This window comes from Peromyscus maniculatus, chromosome 2 (genome assembly GCF_049852395.1).
Source record: "Peromyscus maniculatus bairdii isolate BWxNUB_F1_BW_parent chromosome 2, HU_Pman_BW_mat_3.1, whole genome shotgun sequence".
In the NCBI taxonomy this organism is placed as follows: Eukaryota; Metazoa; Chordata; class Mammalia; order Rodentia; family Cricetidae; genus Peromyscus; species Peromyscus maniculatus.
In genome coordinates, this window is record NC_134853.1 from 143,942,617 (window position 1) to 143,958,386 (window position 15,770).

A 15,770-nucleotide genomic window follows, 5' to 3' on the forward strand; every position below is an offset into this window, starting at 1 on the left:
ATGTGGGCCAGGAAGACCAAGCCAGGCCAGGGGCCAGTCTGGATCCTCCCACTCGAGAAACGTGACTCTGAATGCCCTCTTTTCTGTGCTGCAGCAGCCAAGCCCTCAGGTCTGGGTTCTTGGTCTGTGTCTAAGCAGGGTCAGATAGGCAGCAAGCACACAGAAGCATATGGGCCATATTGCCAGTGTACATACATGTGCACGTGTGCATGACCGTGGGGAGACCTGGCCTAAGTCAGGGCACTCGGGCCCAGCTATTGGGTGGCTAATCCCTGAACCCCTCTTCTCTCGGGGTTGCCCCCTCCCTGCCTCCTCTTGCAACCTTGTGGCCCTGTATCTAGGAGAAGCTTAGCTCTAGGCCTGGCTTCTCTATTGCTAAGTGATTGTAGCGAGCCCAGATGGAGAGCCTTGTGACAGAAAGTGGGGAAAGGTTATTTTTCTGGACCCCTGTTTTCGGTGACTTGTTGAGGAGAAATATTACCCCTGGTCCCACGGCTCTTCTCCCGGAGCAATAGGAGAGCGTGAAGTTATGAAATTGAGGGCACCTTCACTGAGCAATCGATTAGCAGCTGAGGAGCCGGTGAACTGGCTGTCTGGACATTTCCAGTAATAAATTGTGAAATAGTCCATGAATAAGTAGTCTCAGAGTTGAGAATTACCCCCTAGGAAATGTTGCTGGGCTGGAGACGCATTACTAAGGCGAGCACCATTTTAATGCCCTGGGCTTCAGCTGTTAAATATGTATGCCATCCGCAAAGCACTTCCCGAAATTAATGGCATTTTGCAGCTGCTCCGAAGGCAGCGTATTTAGATGGAGATGTATAGATTCTGGGGCTGTGGTGGCTTCACAAATGAAGTGCTAATTTTAGAGGCTAAGGCCAAGGAGAGGCGTGGAGGGGGCAGGTCAGGAAGGGAGCCGTCTTAGGGGCTTTTCCCAAATGATTCCCGCCACTTCCCCTGGTAGCCATGATTGTTACTGTTTGATGACATGGGGTGTGGTCTCTAAGAGGGACTGGCCACTGAAGTAACAGGCCAGTCAGTACACAGGAAGAAGGCATGAGTGTGAATAGTAATAATAAGAACAATAACAGTAATAGTGGCAGCTGGCATGTGCCAGGCACTGAGGGCTTCTCCCAGGTGGGTTCATCTTATCCTTATTTCTGTTAGGATAGGTTCTGTCAAAATCTCCATTCTACATAAGAGGGTTGGGCATCTCTCCCCATCCGGGCAATTTCCCTGGGAAAGATAGTACCTTCTCTCTAATTCTTTGCCTAATTTAAATAAGGTCAGGGCCAGCAGGTACAGGGGTGCAGCTTGTCCACTGCACAAGAGCGTCCATCAAAGGGGTAGGTGGACTGACAGCCCACCCCAAGCCCCATGCCCGGGGTGTGGGGGGCACTATTACCTGGGGAAGGGTCAATGTTCCCTTGCCTCCATTCAGCCTGAGCCCCTGACCCGGGTCCACATGGGCTTCCCTCCCCCATGTTTGAGCTGCTTGTCTGGCTCCTGGCTGCGGGTAGCACCAGAGGCCCTGAGGTCTAGGATAGGGCTAGCCCAAAGGTCCATGTTTCTGTGTGATGAGACCAGAAAGCATTGTACTCAGACTCCCTGGGCGGTCAGAAACCCCTTCAAGATGCAGGCGCTCTCTGGCTCTTTCTCAGAAGCCCCTGTAGGACCCCTGAAAGCTTGAGTAGATGGGTCACGAGGTTGGATGGCACAATGGGAAAGACCAGAGCAGAAGGACAGCCCACCTGCCACAGCAGGAGCCTGGGTTAAGGCACTGGTGGGTCTCTGTCCCTGAGGACATCCAACCACAGTCACCAGAGCCCTCCACTTCCCACCCTATCCCAGGGGCTCCTGGGGTCAAGAAAAGTGCCCAGTCAGTGGGGAGAACAACGAGACACCTCTCTAAGTACGCGCTTGTGTTATTGTGGGCGTGTGTCCCATCAGTGAAGGGCTCTCGGCTAGGGGTAGAGGCGTTTAAACAAGAGCAAGGTGCCTCAGTGGGTGTGGGGAAAGGTGGCTCACAGGCCAGGGCCAGAGGATGGGTCAGGACTGAGGTCCGAGAGATCAAAGCAGGTGAATGGATGGCAGCTCTCAGCCTGAGTTCAGGACCTGCGAGAACAGGAGAGTCTGAGCCTAGGGGGCAGAAAGAAAGGAGCTCGGGGGAGTGCTGATTGGTTGGGTAGGTCAGAAACTGAACTATTTATTGTCAACGGCTGTGTGGCTTTGGGTAATATAGTGACCCTCTCTGAGTCTTTCTCTTCCCGTATCAAATGGGGATAAGACCATCTATTTTGCATGCTAATAAGACTTAAAATGAACTGGAAAAGTTAAAAATGGTGCATGGTACAAAGTAGTAATTCAACAGATGTGGAGTTTGCAGGTGGCGGGGGAAGGGGGTGGTGGGGGATTCAGATCAGCCATGCCCAGACTTCACCGTAGGGAGCTGTGGGTGGGGATGGGTGCTTGAGGCCCACAGAATTCTGGGCTTGCATTTTTTCCTGGGTTCTGGGGCGTCTGGATCATGCCACATCTGAGCATCTCCAACTGGATGCTATCGGTTCGGTCCTCCCCATGGGCTTCCTGCCTCTTCCCCTAGTTTTTCGTTTGTGGTGCAGCCAGAGCTGTGTTTCTCAGAAGTCAGACAGTGCTAAGCCTTACTCTATGCCTCACACTGGCTTCCCAGCACCTGACACAGGACAGGCATCTCTGGACCCACAAACTGCCTTCTTGAGGACCAGCTAACCCCTGGGAGAGGCACAGCCACATGCAGAGGGAGCTACTGCTGAAGTCAGTGTTGACTCATGGCCAGGTCCTGACTTGGGGCACTGAGGGGACCTTGAGGACAGAGCGGTGTCGGGAGCGGTGTCTGATCCGCAACAAGTCGGGAAGGCGCCATACCTGCTGAAGGGCTTTGGCTGCGCCGCCCCTCCAACTTGAGTGGACACTAGGCTCGCCACAGCTCCTGCCTCAGTGGGTCTACTGTGAAGCCCAAGAGTGATTTCCTAACAGGTTCTAAGGTCAGGCTGACGCTGGCCTGGGACACTGAATCAGGTAGTTCCTGCCCCACCACTTGATAGCTCTGGGATCACTGGCACTTAAGTTAGCACCAGCAGAGCCCTGTCCCCTCCTGCTGGGACCGTCCCTGCAGGTGACATTGCAGGGCACTGAGTTGGTTTTCAGAAAACGGACTTGTCCTCTCCTGGCTTCCGGGCTGTTGATTCAAGCAAGCCATTTGAAATGTTTTCAGAAACAAGACTCCAGGGCCAGAGGAGATGGATGGCTGTTGGTGAAGTGCTCTGTGGTGTAAGCAGGAGGCCGGAGTTTGATCCTTAGAACCACATAAAAAGCCAGGTGTGGTGGCTTGTGCTTGAAATCCCAGTGCTGGGGAAGCAGAGGCAGGAGGACCCCTGGGATGCTGCAGCTAGCCAGTCTAGCTTCCTCAGCAGGCTCCAGGCCAGTGATAGGCCCCCTCGGCCCCCCATCCCTCCTCCACTCCCCACCCCGCATCACATAAACAGGGTGCATGATGGTGTGTGATAGCCACTCCATCCCACTGAAGCAAAGTGAACGTCAAGTGTTTAACTCCGATTACATGAATATGTGTAACTTTCTTTTTACAGGGATTTTTCTTTTTTTATGCAGGGTCTCACTAATGTCACCCTGCCTGACCTGGAACTCTGTGTAGACTAAGCTGGCTTCAGACTCACAGAGATCCTCCTGCCTCTGCCTCCAGAGTGCTAGGATTAAAGGCACAAACCACCATGTCTGGCTAGGGGAATATTTTAAAACATTTTCTACATTTAATGCATGTTAGTTTTTTTTATTATTATTAAAGTGGAAGTAAATTTTAAAAAAAGTGGATGATACTTGAACAATGACACCCAAGTTTGGCCTCTGTCCTCCATGTGTCCTTGCACACACATGCACACGGACCCATACACACACGTACCCACTGAACGTGTGTGTGTGTGTGTGTGTGTGTGTGTGTGTGGTGTGTATGTGTGTGTATACACAAGAGCCTAGACCAGGTGTGGGGCACATGCCTGTAATTCCAGCGTTTGGGAGGTGGAGGCAGGAAGATTAGGGGTTCTAGGTCACCCTTAACTACTTAGAGACCCCGAGCTCAGCCTGAACTACAGAGCCTACCCCGACCCCAGCCACTCTGCCTAGCACCCTCTCTCCCTTCTGTCCACACAGGAGGAGCCCTTCGTCATGTTCCGCAAGTCCGATAGGACCCTTTACGGCAACGACCGCTTCGAGGGCTACTGCATTGACTTGCTCAAGGAGCTGGCGCACATCCTGGGCTTCTCCTATGAGATCCGGCTGGTGGAAGACGGCAAGTACGGGGCACAGGACGACAAGGGCCAGTGGAACGGCATGGTCAAGGAGCTCATTGACCACGTAAGCCGGGGCTCGGGCCTGGAGGCCGGGGTAAGGACAGGGTGGGACGTTCTAGCGAAGCGCCATTTGAACATCTGGGCACCCCAGCAGGTGAAGATCTAGAGGCTGGGGAGAGGGGGGTGAAGGGTGTGTTCTTGGGGACCGGTCAAGGTCTTGCCTGGCCTGGGATGTCCACCTCCCAACATCCCCACTGCACACAGATTGGCCTCTCTGATGATGGGCCCTCCCCAGGCATCTTTGGTGAGGTTGCTGTGGAGAGAATTCCTGCATCTTCTCCGCCTTCTGCTCCTTGAAGGATGTCCCAGCCCTGGGATTGAGGAACCTAAGCAAACATACTATCCAGCTCAAGGACATGGAAACAGAGCTGTCACGTCTTCTGGTCACTGTGGGTTCATTGGTGACACAGATGACTCAAGGCGTGGGCTTAGGACTGGCATGAAGGGGTTAGTAAGACTACACTGGGCAGCACCAAGAGCCTTGCACTCTGCCTGGGATAGGGAAGACCTGGGGAGTAAGGAGCCATGCAGGCAGGGTGAAGGGGGCGAAGGCCATGGGAGGAGCCTGGGTTTGCAGAACATGAGGGAAAAGATGAGGAATTCATAGGCCAAGAGAGGAATTGGGGCCCTCAGCTGTGGGCACAGGCACAAGTCACCCAGCCTCTGAGCACCTTCCTCAGCAATATGTGCAGGTCACTGCAACACCCCCCCCCACCTCCACCAGGAGCACTGGAACAGTGGTGCAGGGCCACAGGTACCTGTGTGATGGGAACAGCAAACGCATCCTCCCCCTTGAAGTCCAGGCTCAGGACCAGCAGATCTGAGGTTTGAAAACTAGCTTTTAGGGTTAGCATGTGTATAACCTAGGAAGTTCTTCAGTACACACACACACACACACACACACACACACGCACGCACGCACGCACGCACGCACGCACGCACGCACGCACGCACACACACACATACACACACACACCAGCTCCTTGTCTTCCTTTTGCCTACAGGAGTAGTTAGTAGCTACCAAGGCCACTAAGGAAGGTGTGGGAATCTAACCAGGTACTGTTTGTCAGGCTCACAGGGCACAGATGAACGATTCCCCACCTTCCATCTCAGGCTCCTCAGCAGCACAGAAGCAATAGCAAGAGAGCCTGCCTGCAGTTAAAGGAGGCAAGGACCAGATCTGCCCTGGATGCCCCAGACCTGCTCTCCCCCATCCTTAGAACAGCCCACTGAGGCAGTTACAGAGACTGAGGCAGAGGCAGCAGGGAGATAGGATCCAGGCCTCAGATACCCAGTCGTGGACTGGATTCAAAGCAAGAGAGTCTTAAAGGCGATGTGCCTAAGTGGTCCTGGACTTTGATCTCTCTAGAGAGACCACACTGGCCCAGAGCCCGGAGGGAGGTGCACTCACGGCTGGCACAGTCTCCAGTGCCCTGTAGGGTCCCTGGCCTGGCAAACATGGTCTGTATGGAAGCCTGGTGGGAGGGAGCAATGCTGAAGAGCCCATACTGACGCTGCCACGTGGTAGTTACGTGTCCCTGGACGGTCTGAATGTGTCTGTCCCCTTACCTGTAAAGGGGGGTGACACGCACAGAACTTGCCTCCCCGGGGTACTGTGAGGACTCAGTTAGCAGGTGCGCCTGGTGTAGTTGGCAGGGCATCCGTCCTCGATGCCACTGTTTTTATTTTTATCCTCACAGTTGTTCCTTGGAGACCGAGGAGGGAGTTGTTCAGGACTCCTTTTGTGTCCCCAAGCTCCAGTTTCCTGCCTCCACAGTGAGAAGGATGATAACTGTCTCCACTTTCCCCTGCCCACTGTGAGGCTGGAAAGAGACAATGGGTGGGGAGGGGCTTCTGAGCTACAGGCTTCCGTGTAAATGGGGAACCGTGTTGTCATTGTTATTAGTAATAACTGTAATTATTATGGAAATGAGCCAGCGGGACCGGACGCACCTTCTCTTACCCGCTCCCCCAAGCCTTGTGAGTGGGACTCTGGAGCCTGGCATTTGCAGAGGGAATATGAGCGGAGAGGACAGAGCTCCTGCAAGAGGGATGGCTAAGAGCACATGGAGAAGGGGCTGAACAGTCGGTCCTGCCGCCACCGCTGCGCCTCGGTGGCCCACAAACTTTGAAGAGCCGACTTTTTAAAGGGACATGATGAGAAAGGCCAGCAGCAACCAGACCCTCAGTGCCCCTCTGCTGGGGAACCACTGGGAACCTCCATCCACAGCCTCCGTCCTGCTGGGCAGTGCTTTGGAGGTTCAGTACCCATCAAGGCCAGGAGCCTGGATGGGACATGCAGGGGACCTTGTTAAACCCAACTCCCTACAATTGATGAGCCTGTTAATCCTAGCTTGGTGCCATTTTTAATAACATCATAACCATTTATTAGTGTCGTCAGATAATTAGTCTTCTCACTAGCTCATAGAGAGCGTGGTAAAGACTTGGCAATATTATTACTTCCTTATTAGGGATCCGAATGGCAGTGTAAAGATGATGGATTCCCACCTCTGGAAATATCTGCCCCCCGAGGTCCATTTGAAGGTCCTGGGCAGACCCTCCAACCAACAGAACTTAAAACATCTTTCCCTGGCACTCTGCTAGCCTCTGGTCCCTGCCACATGGCTATTCAAGGAGCTGGCACTATGGGAGGTGGGCACCAGGAGCATGCAAACCCCTCTGCAGACACACTCCCCTTCCCTGAGTTTCCGTTAACCACATAGCAGCAAATGCTATTCAATAGCAGTCTCTACTGACCTCTCCATCACCGCTACCTGCTCCCTCTCATCCCCTCCCAGGTGTCTCTGCTCGCCTCCCTGCCTGCAGTCCTCCATGACAACTCTAGAATCTGATGGAAATAGATTCAGATTCCAGGCTGGGAATTTCAGCTCACACGAGAAGATTCCTTCAACCCGTCTAGCTTCCATTCCCCCCCACCGCTGCGCCCCCACCCCACCCCCTCCCGGCGCCCCCCACCCATACCCCCCACCCGCCACTGTAAATGCTTACAGAGCCTCAGTTTTGGTTCATGCTCAGTGAGCGTTCATATGTGAGAGGCATCCTACTCAGTCCTAGCTGTACCAAGTGCAGCCTCCCCATCTTTTTTTAATGCCGAATGCTGTTTATTGAAGGAGGGAAGAGGTCTTAAATACAGGCTCACAGCACAATGGGAGAACCCCAGAGAGCAGAAGTTCACTATTGCTATATTTTACAATCTTGCATCTAAGCTGTTAATGCCCATTATGCAGGATACACAGACAAGGAACTTCCCTTAAGCATTCAGGAGGGTGGAACCTGGCAGGGAGTTAGCATAGGGAGGATATCAAGGTCAAGGTCAGCAAGCAAGGCAACAGTTTCCCAAAATGGGGGCCAGGGTCCTACAGGTCCCCCTTTTACTAAAAAATGAGCTTTCTGATTTAGGTTGTGTGGGACATCAGCAGGTCACCTTACCCGTCATGAAGACACCTGCTCAGGCCACACAGACGCTCTGTCTTAGGTTGATGAGTGTCCCCCAGGCATTACCTGTCTCTGAATACTCATTATCATACAGGCTCAATCGTGTGTGAGTTGCAGAGTTAACTGCTGCCAAAGATCTCAAAGTGGCACTGGGCTTGCAATCTGTGTGTTTGACACAGAAAAGACCAACAGAGGTCCTATCCCACCCATAGCCAGTAGGCTAAAGGCAACTGAGCCATTCCCTTCCTTAACGAGCCTTACTGCTTGGAGTAAGGAGTCCTTGTGAGATGGTATCCCAAAAGCAAATGGAACTTGAGTTTATAAATTTATAATTTTCAAAGCCAATCGAAATGTATATAACTATTGAATTAAATTTATCATGCCCAATAGAATGAAAGATTAACTAACTGTGGTAGCTACTTTTGCTGCCAGGGTCTCCACTGTGCTAGCTGTAGTAAGCAATTATGAAATGGTAACCCCAGAAACAGTAGCCGCAGTGGCCGCCAATGCTATAACAGCAACAACGGCAGCAGCAATATCAAATTCTCTTCTGGAGCGTGTGGACATCTACTCAGCCTCCCCATCTTATGTGTCTGTGCTCAAACATGGTAGCAGTGGGAGAAGTAGCCCATTAGCCAGTCATCCTACTAGACAAGATGTAACCAAGCCCGACTAGGACCTCAACCCTTCCCACCTGACTCTAAACAGGAAGTCTTGGAAGCTGGCTGACATCCGTCCAACTCATAGGGAACTGAGGCATACAGTAAAGTACCACTCTGCTTGGAATATTGGTGTTTTCTTACACCAGGAACCCCCACCTGCCATCTAGAGCTTCCATGGCCTGCTACAGGTACCCAGGAGCCTACTTGGGAGGTATGAAGGAAAACCCCAGGAAGGGAGAGCCCAAAGCCAATGGAGGGCCACAGATGGAGAGAATGATGAGATATTAGCCTTGAGAACTGAGTTGTTTAATGTTTTTCCCATTCTGGGGATGGATCCTGGGACCTTCCACATGCTAGGCAAGTATTCTATCACTGAGGTACATACCCAGCTGAGTTATTTGACTTTGAGAGCTACAGAGCACCAGTAGAGGATGTGGAGCCAGAAGGTAACATCAGCCTGTCTCTAGAGGAACAGTTCTCCACTCTTGAGTCAAGCTGGAGCCGGCCTGGGCATGTGGCTGAGGCCTGGATCAGAGGGGAGGGTGCAAGGGGAAGGAGGAAGCTGGAGGCCCATTGAGGAAACATGAAGGCTGCAGGCTGAGAACTGGTAAATGGAGGGGTCGGGGAAGGGTGGTGATGAAGGACCAGGCAGTGGATTCTAGTGTAGACCTCTGGGGAGACACTGGTTCTTTCTCCAAGTTTCAGGCCTCCTAGAGAAGTCACTTAATGCATGTTAGGACCCTATTCTCAGCAGGTGGCTAACCATAGGCTGTGAGGAGGGAGCCAGATCATAGTGAAGGGGGAGACTGTCCAGGATGCCTAGCCTGGCAAGGAGGAGAACCAGGAGAGTGTGATAGGGAGGTCACTGAGACCAGGCTCACGCCTGAGATGTATGGCATAGAGTTTTCCCTGGTTTGTAGATAAGCTTACACCAAGACAGGGGACAAAGAATGATCATGGGTGACCTTGATACGTCACCATTCCTTTGTGAAGAAATAGCCATGCCCAGACGTCCCCTCTACCCACCTATCGCAGAGTATAGTCAGGGAAAGTGGTACAGCCATGAGGGTCAGTGTCTTCTGCTGGACTCTTCAGACAGAAGTCCCTGATGCATTTAGCCTGGCCAGTGCCCAGCACTTGGATGCAAAGCAGGCATTGGTGAATGAAAGACTCAGAAGTGGGCATGGACTGCTCACCCTGCCTAGACACATAGCTGTGGGTCATGACTCAGCTTCACATCCAAAATGTACCTGAGGAAGGTCTGGTGTCAAAGCTGTGACCTCATCACCTAATGGGTCCATTGTTTTCCTGCTAGTGTTGGACCCAAGCCCTATTCTTGTGTCCAGAAGAAGCTCTGCCCAACCTACCTCATTCAGGCTGGGCAGATGCACTTGAATACAAGGCATGCTGGGAGATCTCCTGGGGCAGGTCAGAATGCTTCAGGGACAGGACGGTTAGGGCAGGGGAAGCCAATGGCGAAAGTGGACTGTTGTCATGGCAGCAGATTGCCCAGAGCTGGACCTAAAGAGTGTTGGAGAAGTTCAAGAGGTTGTCCGAGTAAATACGGGGAGGACCAGAGGGTAGGCGGGTCAGGGAGGCAGGAAGGATGTAGTATCCTGCTGAGATTTCCCATATAACTGTCAGCTCTAGAACTCAGCCTAGGAAGAGGCCTGCAAAAGGGTCGGACGAACAGGTGCCAAGGAGGACCAGGCAGAGGATAGCTTCATAGACAGAGGGAAATCACAGGATAGCTTCATAGACAGAGGGAAATCACAGGATAGCTTCATAGACAGAGGCAAATAGGTCCAGTGGTTGAGACAGGAAAGGTCCCCTGCAGGGGATCATGGACCTGTTCATCCAGCCCAAAGATCTTCAGTGACAGTGTCACCCTGGGCTCGTAGAGTGCAGAGCCGCACAAAGGCCTGCCCTTACTTATCTAGGGCGGGAGACGCTGAAGAAGATGGAGTCAGGCAGGAGAAGCTCCAGCTGTGAGGCTGCGTTAGTTATTTTTCTCATCACTGTGACGAAATACCTGAGCTTTCAGGCTCATAGTCCGAAGGTGTCCACCATGGCAGGAAAGACATGGCATCGGGAGCTCAGGGAGTCATAGGAGAGACCACTGCCAGGCATTCTCTGCCTAGGAGGCCTGGGCATGCCCCACAGATGGAGGGCTTGACAGTTGACATTTGGGGATTTTCCAGAACCTGTCCCTCATCTAGTTAGATTGATGTGAACTGTTCAGAATGCCAGTTCTGGGGTTACTGGTGGCCACAGTGCTCACTGTCAACATTGGCAGCTGGTTCAGGGTGTCACAGCAGACACCATCCACGACTCAGTGCACTTCTGAGAGCATCATCGTGTTGCATCTCAGGAGGGGCTTGCTGAGTGGCTTTTTTGAAGCCTTCCCAGTGTTCACAGTGGTCAAGCCATTTGGCAAATATCACCTGAAGCCTCCTGCTAGATGCTGTGGATACAGGAGAAACACAGGCAAGGCCCCCCCACCCTCCAGCCTCAGGATCTTGCATTCTAGCCTGGGAAGTGAGTAGTAGACTATGAATGGATAACTGGATGTTCATCTCCAGCCACAGGAAGTGTTCATCTCTAAGCAGGAGGTGGGGTTGAGTGTCCAGCCAGGCTGATGCTGCGGATGCGAAGGCAGCTGGTCAGGAAAGCTTCTCTGGCTCCCAGACAGGTTCTGTGGACCAAAAGAGTGAGGAGTTGCTGTGACCCGTCCCAGAAATCCCTAGAGCTGTGGTTCTCAACCTTCCTAATGCTGCAACCCTTTCATATAATTCCTTATGTCGTGGTGATCCCCAACCATAAAATTATTTGCGTTGCTACTTCATAACTGTCATTTTGCTACTGTTATGAATCATAATGTAAATATTTTTTGGTGATAGAGGTTTGCCAGTAGGGTTGCAGCCCACAGGTGAGAATCGCTGCCCTAGAGGAAGGTCTGAGAGACTCAGGCAAGGCAGAAGGAGGTCACTGCTGTCCTCTTGACCAGCCGTAGTTAGATTAACACAAGGAGGACATGAGGTCATTTCTGGTCCCTGATGCACAGACTGTGGTAATGAATAAGGTGAAGGAACACAGGACTTGGGAGGCTATATTCTGCAGAAGTCATGGCTGCAGGGCTATAGGGCTGTGAGCATTGCTCTCCCAGCCTCCAGGTGTGAAAGGAGAAGCAGCTGACAGAGACACACGCTCACTGCCTGGATTGTATGCTGTCCCTTACCTCCCCAGAACCAGACCTTGCTGCTGGCCCGTGTGCCTGAGTCCCAAGCCCTGTTTGCAGGGCCAGGGAGGGCTCTACCCAAGCCTGTCCCCAGCCCTGAACCAGCACACTTCAAAGCAAGTCATGATGCACTCTCACCCAGAGGTGGGACGGGCAGGTGGGAGCAGTAAAAACAGATAACACCGGACATCATTGCAGACGAAGATTGTCTGTGGTGGGATCCATTGAGTGGTCAGGGGAGAGGAACCAAGTGCAGGGTAGTCCATCAGGGCCAGCACATAGGCAACAGTTCCCACTCTGGAAAGATGCAGCAAATGTTCAGAGTTAATTTGACATCAGGAGAAGTATGCATGCTAAGTGGGGAAACTGAGACCAAGATCAATCCATTAGACTGGGGGGAAGGGCAAAGTAGGACCTTTGGCAGGTAGATCTTCCATTATTTTATTTACAATGAGAGAGAGAGAGAAAGATAAGGGGGAGGATTGAGTGTCTGTATGTGTCCATGCACACGCTCATGCATGCACACACAGTGTGTATGTGGTGGTAGTGGTGGTGTGTCCTGGGGATCGAACTCAGTTGGGTGGGTATTCTATTTCCTGGAGACTCCACCTTATGTTGGGCTTTGCACTAATCCTGAGAGGTACGTCAGGGAGGGGAACTAGCTTAATCCTTGCCCTCCTGGAGTTTGTATACTGACGGGAAACCAGAGATTAAACAATAGCTTGCAAAGAAAAATTCTGTTGTGATCAGAGCGGCAAGGAACAAGTAGGAAGGAGAGCTGTGGGATGTATAATGGGAACCCGACTTACTTCAAAGGGGGCGGTCACAACTCCATACCCCTTGGGCTCTGCTAGGGCAGGTCCCACCCTGTCCTGGTTGATACCACTATCAGGACTTGTGGAGTTTGGGGACAGGGCTCCAAGTGACAGAAAATGGGTCATCTATCCCAGGCTCTAGTGACTGGGAGGCAGGCTGGACCTGCCATTCTTTCTGATGGACATTGGCGCAGGATGAAGCCTGCGGGGCAGCAGGAATGGGGCCTCCCGGGCCTTGGAATGGTATACACATCATTGCTCAGTCAGTCATCATGGCTGCTGTCAGTTCTGAAAGTGGACAGGTGGATCATGGAGGCTGGCCTGGCAGCTCTCCGGGTCTGTACAGATATGCGGGGACTCAAAAGATGTTTTGTCAGGTTGCTATCCATGCTTTTCGAGAGGTACCTTGTTTTCCTCCGCCCGGATGGAAAGCATCTAGTTAGGGAAACAGCACTTGAGAGACAGTGCAATAGCTGAATTCTGAGAATGCCCTGTGTGAATCAAGTTTTTCATCGCGGTGATAAACAGAGAAACGCATTTCTTTAAAAATCTGCATTGTGTGCATGTGTGTGCGTGCGTGGCTGCTGGCACTCTCAAGCTATCGGTGTGCATGTGGAAGTCAGGACAACCCTGCATGCTGGTCCCACCTTCCACTTCGTTTGAGACAGTCTCTTGTTCATTGCTGAATACACTAAGCTGGCCCATGAACTTCCCAGGATTCTCCTATCTCTCCTTTCCATCCCACGGGAGGAGCACAGGGATTGTAGATGTCTGCTACCATGCCTGACTTCCTGCGGGCTCTGAGGCTTCAAACTCAAGCCCTGGTGCTTGCGTGGCAAGTACTTGAGAGAAACCCTTTAGTGGGGGATTACAGCTTCAGAAATTTCAGCAGCTTGGTCAGCTTGGCCTACTGCTATTTGTCTGCGGTGAGGCAGGACATCTTGGACGCAAAAGCATGGAGCAGAGGTGGACCTTCACCTCCTAGCTCCTGCTAAACAGAAAGCAGAGACAAAACACCCTTCATAGGCACACACCCCCTCCTGGTGACCTACTTCCCTCAAGGTCTCCCTTTCTAATAACTCTATTGAAGTGTGACTCTGTCAATGGATTGGTCCATTGATATGTTCAAGGCATTCATTTTCCAGTCATGAGGATCTCGATGACTAGATCCACCAACTGGAGACAAGCATTCAACATATAGACGTTTTGGGGGGATGCTTCATATCCAAGCCGGAACACCCAATACCAGAGACGTGGGAGGGAGGGAGCTCCTGGGACCAGTCAAGTCCCTTCTTGGTTATCAGAAAGGGACTTGTCATGGGTGGTTTTCTTGGGAACTGTAGAGGCAGAAGAGGGATCTGGAAGGCTTTAGGACTCCAAACCCCATCAAGTGCTACAAAAGGAGTCCCGGCGAAGCCCTGGTGACAGGCGTAGTCAGAGGCCAAAGTAAAATCCGGGTACCTAGGAATGCAGCATGGAGCTTGGGACAGGGCCCAGTGGGCACAGGCAGCAGGGCTGAGAGCAGAGTGGAAGGAGCTCTGTTCTCCACAGTCTCTAAGTGACAGCTGTATTAGTCTTCTTGCTATAACAAATGACAACCAGGGGCCGTAAAAACACAGAAATTTATCCTCCTATGGGAGAGGAATGAGAAACCGGGTGTCAATAGAGGCTTTGAAGGTGAATGGGCTCCGTGCTCCCAGGTTCTGATGTGGCCAGCAGCCCTGGGTGCTCCTTGACTTGTGTCTGGGCCCTCTCCGCCTCTGTCTCCATTGTCACACCCCTCCCTGGGTGTATCTGCGTCTCCTCTTAGAAGGGCACTAGTTGTTGGGAGGAGGCCATCCTAATTCAGCATGATGCCGTCTTAACTCTTAACTTGTTCTGCAAGAATACTATCTGCGAGACCTTATTCCAAATTAGCTCACAGTCACAGAATTGGAATGTAATTAAGGCTATATGCCACTGCCGCATCACACCACTCTACTTGGCTTGTACAACCGTGTGGTAAAATGTTGGATTTTAAAGTCATAATGAATTGGGTACTAGAACTGGCTCAGCCACTCACCAGCTTGAACAAGCATCCTGCCTGCTCTAGCCACCAAATCAGTCATCTAAAATGTGGTGATGCCTGCTGCCTCCTGGGGCTCTAGGGAGGAATTCATGAGGCACTTGACGACGCTTGGCCTGTAGGCAGCATCCTGTGATGATGGCAGCTCTTAATATTTTAATATAGCAGTTGACTGTCTGGGCAGGCAGGCACACTGAGAGAGCATAGAGATATGGAACCAGTGGTGACGGTACTGGAGAATCCAACAGGAAGTGCCAACAGAACACCAAACCCAGGGAGCGAGCAGGGGCCCTGGGGACTAGACCTTAGTCTCCAAAGAAAATTTCTTGTCCTAAGGAAAGGCCAGTTGGTGGCCAGTGCCAGCACTAAGACCATGACATCTATCCCATTCTTAGCCTGATGGGAGGTGGCCCAGGTTTTATTATAGGAACAAGTTCAGGGTCCAGACGGAAGTCAGAAGTACTGAATGTCAAGGGCCAAAATACAGAGTTGGAGTTGGGTAATCATGTCATCCATGTAGGATGGATGGAACCAAGTAGACAAGATCAAATGGCTTCATGCATGGAGGGGAGGTTGAGCAGGGCTGGACTGGGTGCCTCTCAGCAGAACTTTGGCAAGTGGAAAGCTACCTATAGGGATAAAACCATGTCTTCGGAAGGCATCCTGCCTGGCCTAGATGTTTAGAAGATATACAGAAAGGAAGTTAGTTAGACAGGAGAGGAACAATATCATCTATAAGTTGTTGAAGGTATCGGGGGACAAGTCAAAGTTTGGTTTGGTTTGGCTCAAGGTCATGATTTTTGTAACATGAGAGGAATGAACACACGTCTCCAAGCCTCAGTTTCCCTCTGTAATAAAATGTGGGGTTGGAGCAGATGTTCCTGAAGGTCTCTCGTCCAGCTCTGACAGCCTGTGATTTCATGAATCACGCTGGAAGAAGTATGCATGAGTGGGAAGAGCCGCCAAGACTGGGCCTTTCATTCTGAGTAATGAACCGAAACCGCGAAGGCCTGACATCTGTTCCAATCTTTCAAGGGAAGTTGGACAAAATAATGCCTTTTTCAGGGAAATCGTTACCAACAGTGAAATATAGTATTTTCTGCCTAAGCCAAAAATGAAGTGGAGAATGCC

General features: G+C 51.7%; 1 protein-coding gene across 2 annotated transcripts in view; it reads left to right on the top strand.

Moving 5' to 3' along the window:
• The window catches only part of Grik3 (glutamate ionotropic receptor kainate type subunit 3), a 220,002-nt gene that overhangs the window by 175,953 nt on the left and 28,279 nt on the right, over nucleotides 1-15,770 (top strand). For both annotated transcript variants that reach the window (XM_076565053.1, XM_076565054.1), the window contains exon 10: nucleotides 4,204-4,407. In XM_076565053.1, coding sequence (XP_076421168.1) covers nucleotides 4,204-4,407 — 204 coding nt within the window. The remainder of the gene's footprint in view (nucleotides 1-4,203; nucleotides 4,408-15,770) is intronic.